Source organism: Kwoniella europaea, chromosome 3 (genome assembly GCF_036810445.1).
Source record: "Kwoniella europaea PYCC6329 chromosome 3, complete sequence".
Lineage (NCBI taxonomy): Eukaryota > Fungi > Basidiomycota > Tremellomycetes > Tremellales > Cryptococcaceae > Kwoniella > Kwoniella europaea.
Window position 1 is genome coordinate 1432841 of NC_089489.1, and position 16320 is coordinate 1449160.

The 16320-nt window shown below is 44.2% G+C and overlaps 5 protein-coding genes across 5 annotated transcripts; 3 read left to right on the forward strand and 2 right to left on the reverse strand.

Moving 5' to 3' along the window:
* Positions 1-221: 221 nt before the first annotated feature.
* V865_008385 (uncharacterized protein) lies at positions 222-2458 on the forward strand (the record flags this gene model as incomplete). Its single annotated transcript, XM_066232121.1, has 16 exons — positions 222-437; positions 529-616; positions 684-728; positions 798-829; positions 902-912; positions 1012-1036; positions 1091-1159; positions 1224-1306; positions 1365-1395; positions 1509-1617; positions 1683-1744; positions 1812-1822; positions 1881-1956; positions 2016-2204; positions 2274-2340; positions 2406-2458. The coding sequence occupies 16 exons, from the start codon at positions 222-224 to the stop codon at positions 2456-2458; spliced, it is 1167 nt and encodes a 388-aa protein (XP_066088218.1).
* Positions 2459-4283: 1825 nt separating this feature from the next.
* On the forward strand, positions 4284-8017 carry V865_008386 (uncharacterized protein; the record flags this gene model as incomplete). The annotated part of the gene is made up of 4 exons (XM_066232122.1): positions 4284-4330; positions 4398-4993; positions 5064-5902; positions 5966-8017. 4 exons carry the CDS (start codon positions 4284-4286, stop codon positions 8015-8017), a joined length of 3534 nt encoding a protein of 1177 aa, XP_066088219.1.
* Positions 8018-8500: 483 nt separating this feature from the next.
* Positions 8501-12166, reverse strand: V865_008387 (uncharacterized protein; the record flags this gene model as incomplete). Its single annotated transcript, XM_066232123.1, has 9 exons — positions 8501-9910; positions 9976-10738; positions 10807-10927; positions 10982-11267; positions 11322-11393; positions 11454-11609; positions 11665-11687; positions 11747-11833; positions 11902-12166. 9 exons carry the CDS (start codon positions 12164-12166, stop codon positions 8501-8503), a joined length of 3183 nt encoding a protein of 1060 aa, XP_066088220.1.
* An 825-nt stretch (positions 12167-12991) lies between these two features.
* Positions 12992-13813, forward strand: V865_008388 (uncharacterized protein; the record flags this gene model as incomplete). Its single annotated transcript, XM_066232124.1, has 4 exons — positions 12992-13103; positions 13162-13230; positions 13312-13456; positions 13522-13813. The coding sequence occupies 4 exons, from the start codon at positions 12992-12994 to the stop codon at positions 13811-13813; spliced, it is 618 nt and encodes a 205-aa protein (XP_066088221.1).
* Positions 13814-14389: 576 nt separating this feature from the next.
* Positions 14390-15738, reverse strand: V865_008389 (uncharacterized protein; the record flags this gene model as incomplete). The annotated part of the gene is made up of 3 exons (XM_066232125.1): positions 14390-14990; positions 15112-15254; positions 15394-15738. 3 exons carry the CDS (start codon positions 15736-15738, stop codon positions 14390-14392), a joined length of 1089 nt encoding a protein of 362 aa, XP_066088222.1.
* Positions 15739-16320: the final 582 nt, after the last annotated feature.

Genomic DNA, 16320 nt, shown 5'->3' on the forward strand with positions numbered 1-16320 from the left:
TCAAGGGAACAGATGATAGTCATATTTCCCTGTTCCGTCAAACGTAATTCTTAATTTACCATTGTACATTTAACACGCGTTAGTTACATGCACATGGGATAAAGGAATCCACCAATCCATCAAATAACAAATAACTACTACCATCATAGATCATCCCTCCTCTCACCCTCCCCTATCACCATCACCAGCCTGACAAAGAGCTGACACACCAGTCAACAGAGATGTCAGGTAAAAAAGCGAGTCCATTATTACCTTCTCACAACGCCGGGGGATCACCGAGGGGATCACCAGTCTCCAGTCCAGGTGTATACTCACCTCATGGTTCAGAACCTATGAGACGTACGGGATCAGGTGGATCGAGGAGCGATAAAGGACAAGAAGATTACTTTGGTGGTGCTAGTGGGAATGGTAATGATGTGGAAAAACATCACGGTTTGGTGAGTTCATCTCGACCAATCCTCCTACAAGTACTAGTCGTACATTGTCGATGGGGTGGTCGAGCTGATGTTATGGTTGATTTGAATGAAGTATGAGAATGTCAAACAACAAGTGGAGATTTCACCGAACTTACCTGAACAAAAGACCAATAAGAAGACCATGAGTCCCGCATTCATCAGTGAGCCGATTTGAGCTTCATCCGACTGCTAATGAACATACAACTTATCCCTCTCAACTCGTTGTAGTACCCATATGGATCGCTTTGTCTTCCGCTGTCATACTTTATAACAGTAGGTCCACTTCTAAATGACCACTACGATCCCTTCGTTTATACTGATGTAGCTCTTATGATTCTGTAGAATACCTCTATAGTAATCTGAATTATCCATATGTGAGTATCGATCAATCATACACGTGCATAATAATAGTTTTTCTGACTGATCTTTGTATTGGGATCAACTAGCCTATCTTTATGTGAGCATATCATTCCTATCTCTTTCAAGTAGCTTCAAGACTCAAGGGAGACATCGATCGTCTTCAAATGATACCTCGACTGACCACCAATCCATTTAGCACATCATACCACCTTGGATGCGCTGTGAGTGACCTCCTTTTACATCGTAGGGTTCAAGCTCATGAGCTAGTACGATAGGCATTGGGTACCCGTATACTCCGAGCGACTACCAAACTCATGGATGGATTGGATAAAATAGAAATGACCGTAAGCTGTGGTAATGCACAATCATATAATTCAGAGAAACTGATTCATTCGTTTCATGAAACAGCGTGAATTATACCTCAAATCAATCTTACCTATAGGAGTGCTTTTCTCGGGATCATTGATATTGAGTAATACGGCTTATCTCACGTAAGTCATCAGCTATTTCCCGAAATTGCGGGAGTGAAAGCTGATCTTTGGATACCAGACTGAGTGTATCGTTCATCCAGATGCTCAAGGTATGTTTTGTCCGACTGTAAAAACACATCGAGTCAGAGAGGGATGTACGAGGATAGGAGATGTATGAGCCCATCGAAGAGGAAACAATAAGCTGATTTGTCTTTATTTGAAGGCATTCACACCTGTAGCCATCTTACTCATCTCAGCAATTTTCAAGTTGCAAGTCCTCACTTCTCGTTTGGTCATGATCGTGCTGCTTATCTCGACAGGTTGCGCTTTGGGTCAGTTATCCAAGGACTGATCCGAATTCAGGCAATTGTAGCTGACTGCAATTTCTATATTCCAGCCGCATATGGAGAATTGCATTTTGAGATGTTTGGGTTCTTGTGTCAGGTCAGCGCTGTAGCTGTGAGTGCAAATAGTTCTATGCTTCGAATAGTCGTGGGGGATGTGTGCTGATATGCTGTTCACATAGTTCGAATCATCGTGAGTTGGATAGAATAGGAGGCACAACGTTCCACTAACTCAATAACCCGATTTCCAGACGACTGGTTATGATTCAGATACTCTTGCAGGGCTTGAAGATGGACCCATTATGCTCATTACATTACTACGCTCCTGTATGTCAACCCGTCCGACCAAGAGACAAGGGCTAAGTTGACTCTCTTGACCGTACTAGGTATGCGCGATAATCAACGCCTGCTTCCTCCCCTTCACCGAGGGATTGGCGCCTTTCCAAGAATATATGCGAATAGGTCCATTGATCATGATATCCAATGCGGCCGTGGCGTTCGGATTGAACGTCGCTGCGGTGTTCTTGATCGGTGCGGCTGGGGGGTTGGTCTTGACGTTAGCGGGGGTATTTAAGGTATGTCATTTCCTTCTCTTATATCTCATAACGATTATGTGCGAAATTGATGTGGATATACGTGATCAGGATATCCTGTTGATAAGTAGTAGTGTGATCTTCTTTGGAAGCCCAATTACGTCCATTCAAATATTCGGTGAGTATCTGGTTACCGCGTTGTAGCGAAGTCGACAGGCTGATTTGGTTATTGGTATGACCTAGGCTATTCACTCGCTTTGGGAGGTATGGTAGCTTACAAAACAGCTAGCAAGTAATTCATCCGAGTGGAAATATGTGGACAAGGAAGGACAGGAAAGATAAAAATTCTCAAAACACCCATCCACGAGATATCTTACATGACCGCTATATGACTAGAAATGTAAAGGTGAAGATCTCTGTAAATGAAGATATCATACATTTGAGACGGGTAGAAGGGAGCTAGCAATCATAAATGAGAAGAACCAAAGAACAATTGTAATATAGACATATATAGAGATTGCATACCCACATCTAAATAAGTACTCATATATATGACCGATCTTTTGAAATTATCTGCATTCTATCTTGTCTTATATCTTATTATACAGAGTAGTATTATGCGATGTATAAACATAATTTCGTCTACCTCATCCTTCTATAGTTCCTCGCCATGACTAACCCAATTTCCGACAAACCCGCCAATCCAACCGATGTAAATAATATGATAGCGTGTATGTCCACTATCCACGGCGACGTGCGATTATATAAGGTCTGGGTGATAACGTTTTGGCGATAGTGGTGGATAAGCGATTGGATGTTTGAACTGTTCAGGGTGGTCGACAGAAAGATTATGGGGGGGGATGATTATGGAGAAGAAGGGAATGAGCTTGATTAGTGCATGGGGCATTTTACCTTATCTAATATGGTTCTGCTGTGATTACTATAGTCAGTTTGGAACACCCAGAAACGGCTACCTGGTAGGTAAAGTTGAACTTACGGGATGAGTAAATTTTATATGGTCAGAATCAGGAGGAACCAGTAAGTTACAGTCCAATCTGGTGTCAGGACCTCATGTTTCGTACATTAATGCGAATTTCAGGACGACGAAGGACCATCAATGCCTCAGTACTGTCGTGTCTCCTGTTTTCAACAGGTCACCGAACAAATAATGAGTGAGCCAAAAGATGCATTATCAAATCTAATGCTCTTTTTTCTCCTATCGCTGTATCGGCGACAAGTCACGTGGTCTGTGTCCTGATCATGACAAGACGACGAACAACGATTAGCACAACAACCACAGTAGCACAAATCGATGCTCGTGCATACAGTAAATACCAACTTGCTTCAAGGTATATGAGATACACGACAATGAATCGTCGTCTGGTCGTTCATTCAGCCCAGAGTATCAGAGCAAACTATGAGAATATCATACAATCACGGTCAAAATCAAAAGGACGCTACCTCCTTCTCGTCAAACACAAAAGCCCCTTTCTCGACCTTTTTGTCTCACGCACATACATACATTCCTTTGTTCGACCTATTCCAAGTCCAAGATGATTTCTCCTCGGATAGGATGTGAGAATACTACTTCCCATTTCTTTTCTCTGATCGGAGGGAAAGGGATAACAATGAGATTGAAAGGGGTACAACCAGTTTTGTAATTGCTTTCGCTGCAATGAGGAGAACAAAGAAAGCTTTGATGTGGTCGATTTTGGAGGATTGAGTGTGTGAGTGTGTGAGTTGGTGATACTTACCCACCTACTCACCTTGATACTATCATTTTCGATACTTTGGTCGAATCGCCATACATCTCGGATTCAGGCTCTCATCTCGTCGTCCTTCATCCCATCATTGTCGTTGTTACCTACTAGACTGATGTCGACCTCCCTTTCCATAAACTGATCACAACTCATCCCCCACATCGTCAAAAAAAACTGAACCTCACTCGCATCTGTGAACTCACAACATATCCACGAAGAAGAATCAAAGCCACAGCGAGATATAACCAAAGGCTAAACCATTTGACGAGATTATAATTTTCTCTAGAAGAGAATAACCTAGACCAGAGGTCTTCTTTATCTTCAGCACCACCACATTCAAGGCTACTGTCCCATCATCAAAATGGATTGTACCCCGACTCCGATCTCTACCATATTCTCAACCTCTACGTGAGTCCGTCTCATCCGATTGTTGCCGGACCTGGACTGAGTCTGTACATTCCCATCACCCACGTAGCTCTCTCATACCTAGTACCATCACATCCTCTTCCGCTGTGCTAGTCACCCCTTCAGGCAGTATATCAACATGGATAGTCACTTCTTGTTCCACCCCTCCATCAGCTTCGCAACCTACCGACTCTACCAACTCTGCCGTATCGCCCACCAGCACCGATTCGCTGAGTATCAGCACCAGTACCACCGCTAGCGCTAGTAGTAGCAGTAGTGACGATGTGATAAGTTTCAGTATGACATCAAGGACTACCGGCAATGGCGGAACTTTGACTACCACCGCTGTAGACTCGCCAACCTCGCCAGTAGGTCAATTACAAGAAGAGACGACTTTGGCAGTACTTGATGGTCAGACGTTATCCTCCGACGAGAGCCAATCGCTACTCCTGAATTCTCATCAGAGGGGAATGAGGGGAAGAGCAGATCATGTGAAGATGATCAAGAAAAGACAGGAAAATTGTCAGACTATAACTTCTACCTCTACGATGGCTGCTACACTCACCACATCGTGGTCTTTGATCTTCAGCACAACGGAATCGACTAGTCTGGTGGAGGCACCGGTAGAAACTGTCATGGGTGGATGTGATGGTACGACTACTACTGGTGAGTCTGTCCACTAATATATCATTCTGATTGTGAAGGATCTTACTGATCTGAATGCCTTATACGATAGCTGCATCTACTGAGCAAATAACCGTCACCACAGATCCTCTGACTTCGTCGACCATCACATCAGCTGCAGCAGTCAGTACTTCGAACCCAACGCAGACAAGTAGTAGTACCTTGACGACACCATTGGAAGCAACAAGTACGTCAATTTTGCCAAGTTCGTCAATCCCAGTCTCACAACCCCCCACACCCACACCTGCATCCACCTCATCACCCGTACAAGACCTCGAGACCGTTTCATCTTCTTCCTCAACCTCGCTCGATCCATTGTTATCGGCTGTATTTACTGGACCTTCACTGACAACTGAATCAGGTCAATCATCTACTACCGATTTATTGGCACCGATCATGTCCTATGCGATTCTTACTGCACAACCTACAGAAATTGACTCCGCAAACACAGAACCCCCTTTGTCGTCAGACACACCCATCATTTCAGATGAAGAGGCTACTACATCAGTTGGAGCAGAAGCAGAGAATACATCATCCACTAAAGCTGTCATACCAGGAGTGGCGGGTATTCAAACTTCTCCTTCTTCCTCAAAATCCATGACAAATACATTGGCATTTCAAAATTCCAAACCCACCTTGAACCATAATTCATCTACATCTCCCAATGGCGGTGAAGAAGCTGAGGGAGAGTCTTCAGGTTCCTCGAACAAGGGTACAGCGGCTGGTGCTGCTATAGGCGGAATATTCGCTTTGATAGCTCTCATAGCCGCGATCTTGTTCTTTGTAAGGTTCTGGAAGAAGAGACAGAGAGCTGAGAGAACTGCTTCTTTAAGGGCTAGTTGGTTCTATGGCGAGAAGATATTGAATCATACCGATGAGAGTGAGAATGAGGTGAGTGGCCAATTGCACTATGATACCCCCAGGGCGACTGATGTACTGATGAACTCAATTCAGAAACGTCGGTCGGCACCAGCACCCTCGACCGAACCATCCGCTCGACCGTCCATCCAGCCAATCAGTCGATTCTCCGCGCCGTCATTCGCTTCTCGATCCGAAGGTCTCGGGGCGCTTCTTGCTCGTCCATTGAAAAATCTCCGTCGGGACTCATCTCCACTTATGAAACCTCTAAAACTAGTATCAGGAGATCCCAATGAGGAAGCTCGACGGAATGAAGATAATAGTATATGGGGCAAACTTGCTTACCCATTCAAAGCTATCCCATTACCTTCCACAGAAGGTATATCGGAGAGACTGAGGAATATACCAGGGTTCAAACCGCGCCAGTCGTTCACTGTAAAATCAAGAAACATCTCATCGCCTCAACCTATTGATCCCGAGATTGCCACTGGAACAAATAACGGTATATTCGAATCGTCCAAGTTATTACCTATCTTTTCGAAATTTCGTTCGATAAGACAATCTTTCAAGAGATCTTCTATCTTGTCTAATAACTTGAGATATGTTAGACAATCTCAAGTAAGAGGTACACCAGCTTGGGCAGAGAAACATCCAAATGAAAAGCCCATCCCCGTCATAATTGGAGGAGAAGCATGGGATGAAAGACATTCTGAATCTGATCATCCTCATCCAGTCAAAGTCAATTTCATGCAACCTCCTCCACCATCTGCAATTGGATCATCCTCCAAACACGATTCGATGAATTCCGATAGTCCTTATCCAACTATTGTTCCTGGAGACTCTCATCAGAATCATGGGATTGGAACTGCATTTAGTTCAGGTATGGACATGGAAATGGAATATAACAAACCTACACATGTACAGTTACGACATCTGACCTGGGGATCATCCTATGCACCTCCACGAACTTCTATACTGAGTGCTAATGGAATGATGATCCATGGAGCTATGGAACCTTCAGAAGATGGAAATTCGATTTATTCACGAACCTCAATGTCACATGGTCATGGGTCCAACAATCTACATAGGAGTGGAACGATGAAATCGAATTTTAGTGATTCCACTACATCAAACTTGATGATTCCACCTAGATCGTCTATAAGTCATAATTCCGGAAATGGAGGGAATGTAACTTCCCCTCCGCCGATAGGGATGGGACCTTTTCCAAGAGCTTTTTTCAGTCCTTTATCAGCTGGATCGAATGGTTCGAGAAGTTCGTTCGGCGTCTTACCACCTTTACCTGAGAATGGTATTAATACGGATAAACATATGAAAGATTTCAGGAGAATGACAAGATCTACTCAACATTCTTCGGGCATTTGGGAATATTCAGCATACGTCGATACGGGTTCAAACGCAAATTCACAACGGGGAAGTGGTAGCGATGGCAACAGTAATAGTAATTCTGAAACTCAAGGTCAAGGTCAGAGGAGAATTAGTAATGGACATTCTTCTTTGACCAGCACTGGACCAATGGGGATATTAAAATCTACATCATCTTATTCACCATTACCACCAACGATGATTTATCCAAATTCGAATTCCAATTCGCCCATACCAATCTACTCACCTAGTTCCGCACCTGGACCAGGTGATATACCATATACAGCTCCATCACCTAATAGAATGAGTTATGGTGGATCAATGTTAAAACACTCCAGTTTACCTCCTTCTTCCCCTCCTGGTATTGAACACTCATCATTACCTCTACCTCTACCATCACATGGTCAACCACATGTCCAAAGAAGTTATACATCTCCTATACCTAGTATACTAGCTCCCAAATCGGCTGAAGAGGGAGATAGAATTACTAAAGCATGGTATGCAAAACCTTTATGGGATAATACACAACAATCCCAACAGAATCAGGTAGCCAATCCAACTTCGATACTATTACCTGCTAGATCTGCTGGACCAGGGTCAGGACCAGATTACACGTATATGTATTCCCAAAAAAGTGGGAATAGTATATACAGTAAAGGTGATAGGGCGAGTAGGAAGTCAGTGAAAAGCGTTAAGAGCGTGAGGTGGGAAGATGAAGATGGAGGTAATGACGAAGGAGGTGGTGGAGTAGCAAGGGCTCTATGAGCTGTTCGCTATACCATTTTGGTTGGAGAGAAGCGAATGACAGGTTTGTGGGTTTCTGCCTTTGAATTTATTTTGATGATCTTTTTTGGAATGAATTTTATGGACTATTTTGATTTTTAATTGAATATTCATGCTTGTCTAACTTCATCGGATTCGTGTAAAAAAAAGTATATTGAAGTTTGTTGAGCGAAAACGAGGGGGCTACTTTATGGTATATAAATATATAATTGAAATGGTGTGAAAAGATGATATCAGAACATGATGCATGATTTACGAACCGATCCATGCAACGATGATCCGACAGAATCGAAAAGAATACAAAATGAACCACGTCAAAATATGTGTCTGCGTTACAATACAACCTTTGAAATGTACTACTGTACATCTCGCGTAGGGTACCCTCTCCTACACCTAAATCACATTCAATGCACCACCACATTCCTTTATAGAGATCCTCCATTGCCACTACGTTTTCCTGCACGCTCAGCCCATCTCCTCCTCTTCCTCACCCTCCGACCCATCATGTCCCTGTTCCTGCGTGACACCGCCAATCCCATAAACAGCTTCCATCCTTCTCCTCCTCATCAGTTCCGCCTCACTCACATCACCCACTTTCTGAGGTACGAACCCTGCTGCGGCCAAAGCGGGTGAGGCAGCCCGTGCTCCAGCAACAGCAGCAGCCACTAATGAATTTTTGGGTTTGTCCTGCTGAGCCACTGACGAAGAGGTTAGAGGTGTCCCAGATCCCGTGGTAGCTGGTGCAGAAACCATCGATCCACCCGAAAGTCTCCTTTCTCTATCCAAGGATCCAGCTCTGAGTGGTAGACCGAATAGATTATGAGGTGGTGGATTGGGGATCCTATTGGAATTTGATCGTGTACTGCCTCTATCGCCACCTCCGAAGAAAGCAAAAGCACCGGAACCTTTTTTACCTTCATCCTGTCCACCATCATACGGTAGATTCCTCAATTGTAAAGGTGGAGTTTTCACTAACATAGCTTCTCCCGATGAACCAGTTTCGTCCATGTCGAATTTCGGCATCGAATTTGATCGGTGTAAATCTAATCTCTCTTTGGATGGTCGTCGAGGTACAGGATGGAATTTTGATGGCGGTGGTAACCTTCTTTTGATTGGTTTATCTTTAGACTTAGGTGTGAACGTGACCAGATTATCTTCAGGGACATCATTCTCACTCTCTCCTTCTTCTTGTGCATCACTTCGTCTTCTTCCTAGATACGATGAACCTAGATCTGCATTTCCCAATGGAGTAGAGGAAGGTGATTTCTTGTAGTTCCTCGATGGTTTCACATGCGTGAGATTAGGTGGCATTAGATGGTCTTCGGGAACCATTATAGCTCTTTCCTCAGCTTGAAGGGACTGCTTAGCAGCTTGATGAGCAGCAGCCACCTCTTCCATATCCCTCTGTTTCTCTGCATGTCTGATGAAAGACTCGTCAATCCAATCTGCCATTTCAATCAGGACAGGATCCACCTCCCTCATCAGCGAAGACATCTGCATGAAACCATGTCCCCATCCTTCGATAATCCGTATTTGTACCCAATCATCGTCTGACTCCCTCAGTATGGGATCAGGTAGATCATCAATCGGGGTTTTGGATTTCCCAGTCGACATTTGCAGGTATTCGCCGTATTTAGCAGACCTGCCACGAGCAGTGTACTCTGCCTGAGATCGTCTAGCTTTCTTCGCTTCTCTGATCTTACCGGCGAAGATGATCGTGTCGTCGACAAAGGGATCGCGCTCTCCACAGATCAGGTAGACCGGAGGGAAATGAGCAAGAAGATGAGGTGGCGATAAGATAGGAGAGATGTAATAATCCGTCTCGAAATCTGGATTTCGTCTTGGTCCAACATAAAGAATCGCCATGGCTCGCATCTGAATAAAATTATGTCAGACGTTTTGTATTGCATGTTCATTTGCACCAAAAACATGTGACTTACCATACTTGGAGATATGATTCGATCCTGGAAATATCCTACCCGACTAGTCATGGTCAGTCTAGTACCGATAGGCAGCTTCTTTCTCTTTTTCGCAACGATTTGATCCACATTATCTTTATCTTCCTGAATCGGATCTGGAGTTTCAACTGGTTTAGGTGATTCTACAGGACTGAAAATGAATTTCTTCTCATCTGCTGGAGTCTTCACTCTATCCGCTAGGGATCGCTCAGCTTCCGGTCGATAATCCGGTTTAACCGTATCTTGGTCATCATCCCCTTCCTCCTCCTCTTCTTCTTCCGACGCGTTGCCGTTATCACCATTTTCACCGGCAAGCCATCCGACCACTTTGGCGGACATGCTTCTAGGTAGATCTTTGATTCTCGTAGAAGGTGTAGCCGGGGTACTTTTGGTTCCTCCATTAGGTTTCTTTTCATCCGCTGGGCTCATAAGATTGGGTAATTTCCCTGATATGGTTTGCGCCCAGCTCTTCTGCCGTTGTCTACCTGATCTACGCTTTCCACTATCTATATCGTTCACAACGCTTAATGGTGACTTATGCCTCATATGATCTTTACCATGAACTAGTCCAGGAATTTGAGTCTCGGATTGTTCGGTGCGTAGTACACGTAAGTTGGTAGGCGACATCCAAGAAGTGAAGTTGAAGTCTAAGGCTGGGTAGGCGAGGATCATTGATACTGGTTTGGGAATACCAGTCGGGTGCTCCAAAATACGTAGCATGATCGTAGCACAGATGTTTCCACCGCTGCGATAATGTATAACATTCCTGTCAACTTTATGATCCGCTGCTCCACGTCAATCGGGCTAACTCACGCTGAGTCACCAGTTAGAACGATACCCAATTTACCACTTTCAATTCCAATACATCGACCTTGAGTCTCCATAAGAGTCCGATACGCATCAAAACCCTCCTCGATTGCCCATGGGTATGGATCTAGAGAATCGATCATCAGCTGGATTAACACAAGCCAGTGACCTCACGACTCACATTCAGGTGCTTTCCCATAATCTACGCCTAGTACAGGTTTACCGGTCCTTCTCGCCCAGGTTCTTAGCCTCTCCTCATGACAGTCCGGTCCCATAGCTACAAATCCTCCTCCAGGATAATCGACGACCAACTCCTGCGCGGTGGCTAATTCGGCATCTGTACCGTTGAAGAATAACATCGCTTTTACTGAGGGTAGGTTTGAACGAGAAGAAGTGGGTGGTCGAGGGATAGTCAAATGTCGGATGATGGGAAGACGCGGTCGGTGGAAAGTCGTCAACAGTCGTACCTATCATGAAGCCGAATTAGTTTGGTGCTATTCCCTATTATCAAGAACGCTCACGTAAGGGTTCTTGGTCTTTTCCCAAGTGACTCTCAGCATCTCGACCGAGCAGACGGCTCTAAATCTTCGAAGCTATGACCACCAAATCAGGTCAGCCAGTAGAGCTAAACAGTTCAGACCAAGGGAACCTACCACTTCATCGCCTTCAGTGGCCCAAACAAGGTAATACCCCGTGAACAACATGCTAAATATATCTTTGAGCCATTTTGGCCGTATTGACATGGCTGATGCGAATCCGGCATCGAAAGCGGTATTCACGTATGTCGCTCGGTAGTAAGACCGTGTATACTGTTGGGACGTCATTAGCAATCCACCTTCATATCAGGGGGAGGAGGTGCCTTACCAAGCGTGCGAGAGGTTCAGGTGCTAACGGATGATCAGAGATCAGCTATGACTACATCCATTCAACAGTACAATGAGCTCACCTCCAAGTCCTAGTAAATCATCAAGATGTCTTAAGGCATACACTAAGGTCAAAGTACCCAATATCAATTGATAAGGTGTAAAATGTTCTGCCCAGACGTTTAAGTTAGCACAATATAGTCCGTTTTCGCTTCATGAGTGTATATTCCAGGCTCACTCAATTTTTCATTCATATTACCTATCCACCTTACCATCCTCCTCCCTATAATCTTCACCCATACTCTAGCTATCCAAGCTCTCTGATTGTGTGTCCCACGAAGCTGTGCTCTCTGACTTGGTGAGGGACTTATTGCGGACCTCGTTAGGCTCGAACGGGGAGCACCATCCCCTTTGTAAAGTCGCCATATCCAGAAGAACAGTACGAGGAATATCTGCGTTCGACGCAGGGCCGGGGAAGGACGTCCGAGGATATGATCTATCATGGTGACTAAACCTGACAGGCAAAGTTACGTTAAACTTTGGGCATGACCGTAAGTAGAGCTAATCGAATCGAAGCACTCACTCGAAACTAACTATTCGCAAACTGTTGATGTGCGACCAAGCCTGAGGGAGGCCGGCCAGTCTAATAGATATTTCGCGTGTCCAATACAGATCAACCCTCTATCTCAAGTGGGATTACCATTCTCTTCCAGCTCGAATAAACAGTACTGTTTCTCTCTCGGACGTGTGGTGCTATTTTATATGGGCTTGATTACTTGTCTTTTCTTTCCCCTTGATGATTCAAATTGTATCAGTCGCGTCTTCGGTGCGGTTGAGAAGGAGCCTTATAGATCTACTGGCGGCGAAAGCTATACGAGATGAATTGACGAGACTTCCTTTCTCTTCTTGTTTCTGCAGGTAATGGTCGTGAGGGAGTACTCCGGATGTCGAGAGTTGTTTGAAGACCGATCCCAGTAGCTGACACAGATGGGGTTGTAAAAGTATTCAGAGCTATGGGATAGAGAAATGGTTCCAGCCATGCAAAATAGGTCAGTGTATTGGTCGCTATTGAGTAAATTAGAGTTGTTCTCTGAGATATTCCGGTTAATCATGGTTTCATCTCAAGCGTATGCATCACAATTACCTGATTGGGAAATTGATGAGTGACACCGGCTGAACGACGATCATAGCGCAACCGGCAATAACACGGCAATGGATCAGGAGATGAACCAAATATTTGGCACGTTCATCAATCACTGCAGTGTTAAATTCGACATCTCACCAAAATACCAGAGTATGATCATAGATAGGCTCTGCTCAGCATCATCATGACGAAAGACAAGACGGAACCGAGGCATGTGGCCGTATCGCTGGTCTGTTCACCATTGACAGGTAGATTGTTGATGGTTACCAGCAGGGCTCATCCGGATTTATGGATATGTAAGTCAGATGATTAATGTACGGTATCTCATCTTCAGCTCTGACCCTTACATTATAGTTCCAAAAGGAGGTATAGAAGAAGGAGAATCGTCTGGTCAAGCTGCAGTAAGGGAATCGTGGGAGGAAGGTGAGTTCAAAATCCGACGAATAACAAATAGATCCATTGGGTTAGAGGACGAATCAGTTGATATGATCATAAATATCGTAGCTGGTACACCACCGTCTCTTGCCGCTCCTGAAGATCTCCAGAGACTCATGATGCTCGCATTACCATCGAAGAAGAAAAGGGACTCGGTATGGCATGTTCATGTGCTGGAGGTCAACGAGGATGTGGTGGAATGCATCGAACAGTGGTGAGTCCAGCATATCATACACTACCTAATATGGAGAAGGCTGACCACAATGAAACATGTGGTAGGCCAGAATCACATGAACGGAAACGAGCATGGTTCACTCCATCCGAATGTCTATTGAATATTCAAGAATGGTCCAAAATCCCACCGAGCTCAACGAACGATAATCATCTGGATGATCCAGTGGAGCTTGTCAATGATCATGCGGAGGAAGGAGATGATGGCGACGAACGTCGAGATGGAGAACAACAGAAGAAGGGAAAACAACAGCAGAAAATGGAGAAAAAAGCAGGAGCAATGGAATTAGCTTTGAGGCAATTCATGGAATCTAGAGGGAGGGTCCTGGAAAATCAGTGAAGATGAAGAAAGCCGATCAAATGAACAGTAAGGAACATCGAGTGTTTTCACGGACAGCCTATTCCTGCCGATTCTACAATTCTACCTTGACCTTAACGAAACAGCGCTACAATACAAATCGACGAGATGAGCAGGACTCGGCCGACGTCGGATCACGGATGGTCGAACAGACACGATAAAGATCCCACTTCGTTGACCAAGACGTCAAATTCAACATGACAATTTTCATCAAGTTCATAAACATTCGTTCTGTCACGAATTAGTAACGATATAGCAGAATACTGTTTTGTCAATTTATCACTGTACAATGTCAGCCATAATAATACTTTACAAGTTTTACGATGAATGTATTGGTGTAAGTTATTGTGACGGTATGATAACGTCCAAAAAGCCCGAATGATATTCTATCTTTCCCTCTTCTGAATTAATGCAAAACTTTTCTTGCTGGATCAGATTGAAAACGACCCAAAGTACTTTCGTATATGTGTAACTGCAAAAGTGAGATTATCAGTACAATTTTGTTCTCGAGTGACACGCATACGAAGTATTGTCTGAAAATCACCCACTTACACTTTATCAACTTTGACCCCGATCCGTCAAATTATCTACGAACTCACACCATCCATAACCATTTTTCCTCATCTGCCCTAACATACACTCATATTCCTCCCACCACCACCCATGAGTGACCGCATCCGCCTCCCTCTCATTCAACCCTACATCATTATCTTTCACCTGGGCATATTCACCAGCTTCGACTTTATATACATTTCCCGTCCTCTCATATTCCTCCGGTGAATTGTATTTCGGACGGTATTTCCATGGTTTCTTACAGATATAATGTAAATTCCTAACATCATGGTCATTATAGAAATTACCATGCCAGTATCTCATTGTTTTGATAGAATTGTATATCCAAGGGATACTAATCCATTTACCTCTAAATAAGTCAGCGAATAGATCTTGATCTGGAAAAGACCATTCTTTAATTCTCTCTTGATCGTTTTTATCACCTGATTCGACTAATTCGTATATCCTTTGTAAGACGAGCTGTGAGGGGGTGAGGACGACAAGACCCGAGTTGAGGAGAGAATGAGTCCCTGTAGGTTGGGCTGGACCTGGGTGAGTTATTGAATCGGATCCGTGAGAGGGGGCAAAACCGCAATTGTCTCTTGTCCTAAAGAAGATGTAACATACTTTGTCAGTCATGTTGAGCAAAACATATATGAAATGGAACAGGAAGATCATGATTGTGGTTGTAATATAAGGTATTAAAAGGCGGGATGACGTTCACTCACCATTCAGCAGGTGCCCAAGACGATTTATCCAAATTACAAATACAAGCAAACGTAGCTGCTATCTGATCTTCTTTGAGGGGTATATCAAATATTTCATCCATATTTCGTTTAAGCATCATATCTCCATCGATCAGACATACTCTCTACATCATACACGAAAGATCTCGTCAGCTCAAATGCAAATTCCCTTTGAGAAACCTCTTTGTATCTGATCTGCTGCCTGTAAGAGCAAAACATCGAACCGACCAGTCGATCATTAGGAATGCCCAACTTGAGACTCACATCGTAATCGTCAAATCCAAATACAGCAGCTTTCGTCCAAGTATCCACGAACCTCTCTGCAATCAACGTGATCTGACCCCTTGGCACTAGAGGCTGTACCATTCTGACTTCCAATCCATATTCTTCCAAAGCCGTGATCGTTTCGGCTGCGATGGAGGGGTTTATAGCGACGATCAGAGGGTATTTGGAATTGTACTTCCTAAGAGTATAAGCTAAGACGAGGATACCTGGTAGGTAAGAGGGGGTGGTTAGGAGGAATACTACCCATGCGCATTTTCGTGTTGTGTATGAGGATGAAGAGGAAGAGGAGATGTAATCTAATGGATTAAGGGCTAGTCCTGTCATTTTGTTCGTTATAATCGTCAGTCGAATTCAAGAGATGTGTATTGACTGATGGTTGACTGAGTGATATGTACATTCCATTCAACTATCCATTCGTCGTTCTTCGACTCCCATAATTTCTGCTTACCGATACTGAATCACATAATCCCATCCCATTCCACCTGGATTAAGATTACCTACTACCACCATCTGAATAGCATCTGATCAGTGGTCAGATCGGATAATGCAATAACCCGATCAAATCATCGTACAGTCTGAAGTACCGGCCATGGCCGATCTCGATCAGTAGGAATACTCGAGCACTCTAATTCTTGTCAGAAACACGGACGAGGACTCCCCGTAAATGTGCCAACGAGAACAGACATAGAAATGTGTATATGAGGTGACCGATGCACGGATTAGAATGAAACAGCTTTGCATGACATCGCTGACTAACACGTACGCACGACTGCCTACGATGATCAACTGATCTCGATGAGATCCCATTCCTATCTCTCCCGTAACGTAACGACTAGCTTCGCAGGTCATCAAGTCAGCAGGCACGGATGGACGTAGACGTAAAACAGAAAGACCATGCGATGCGAG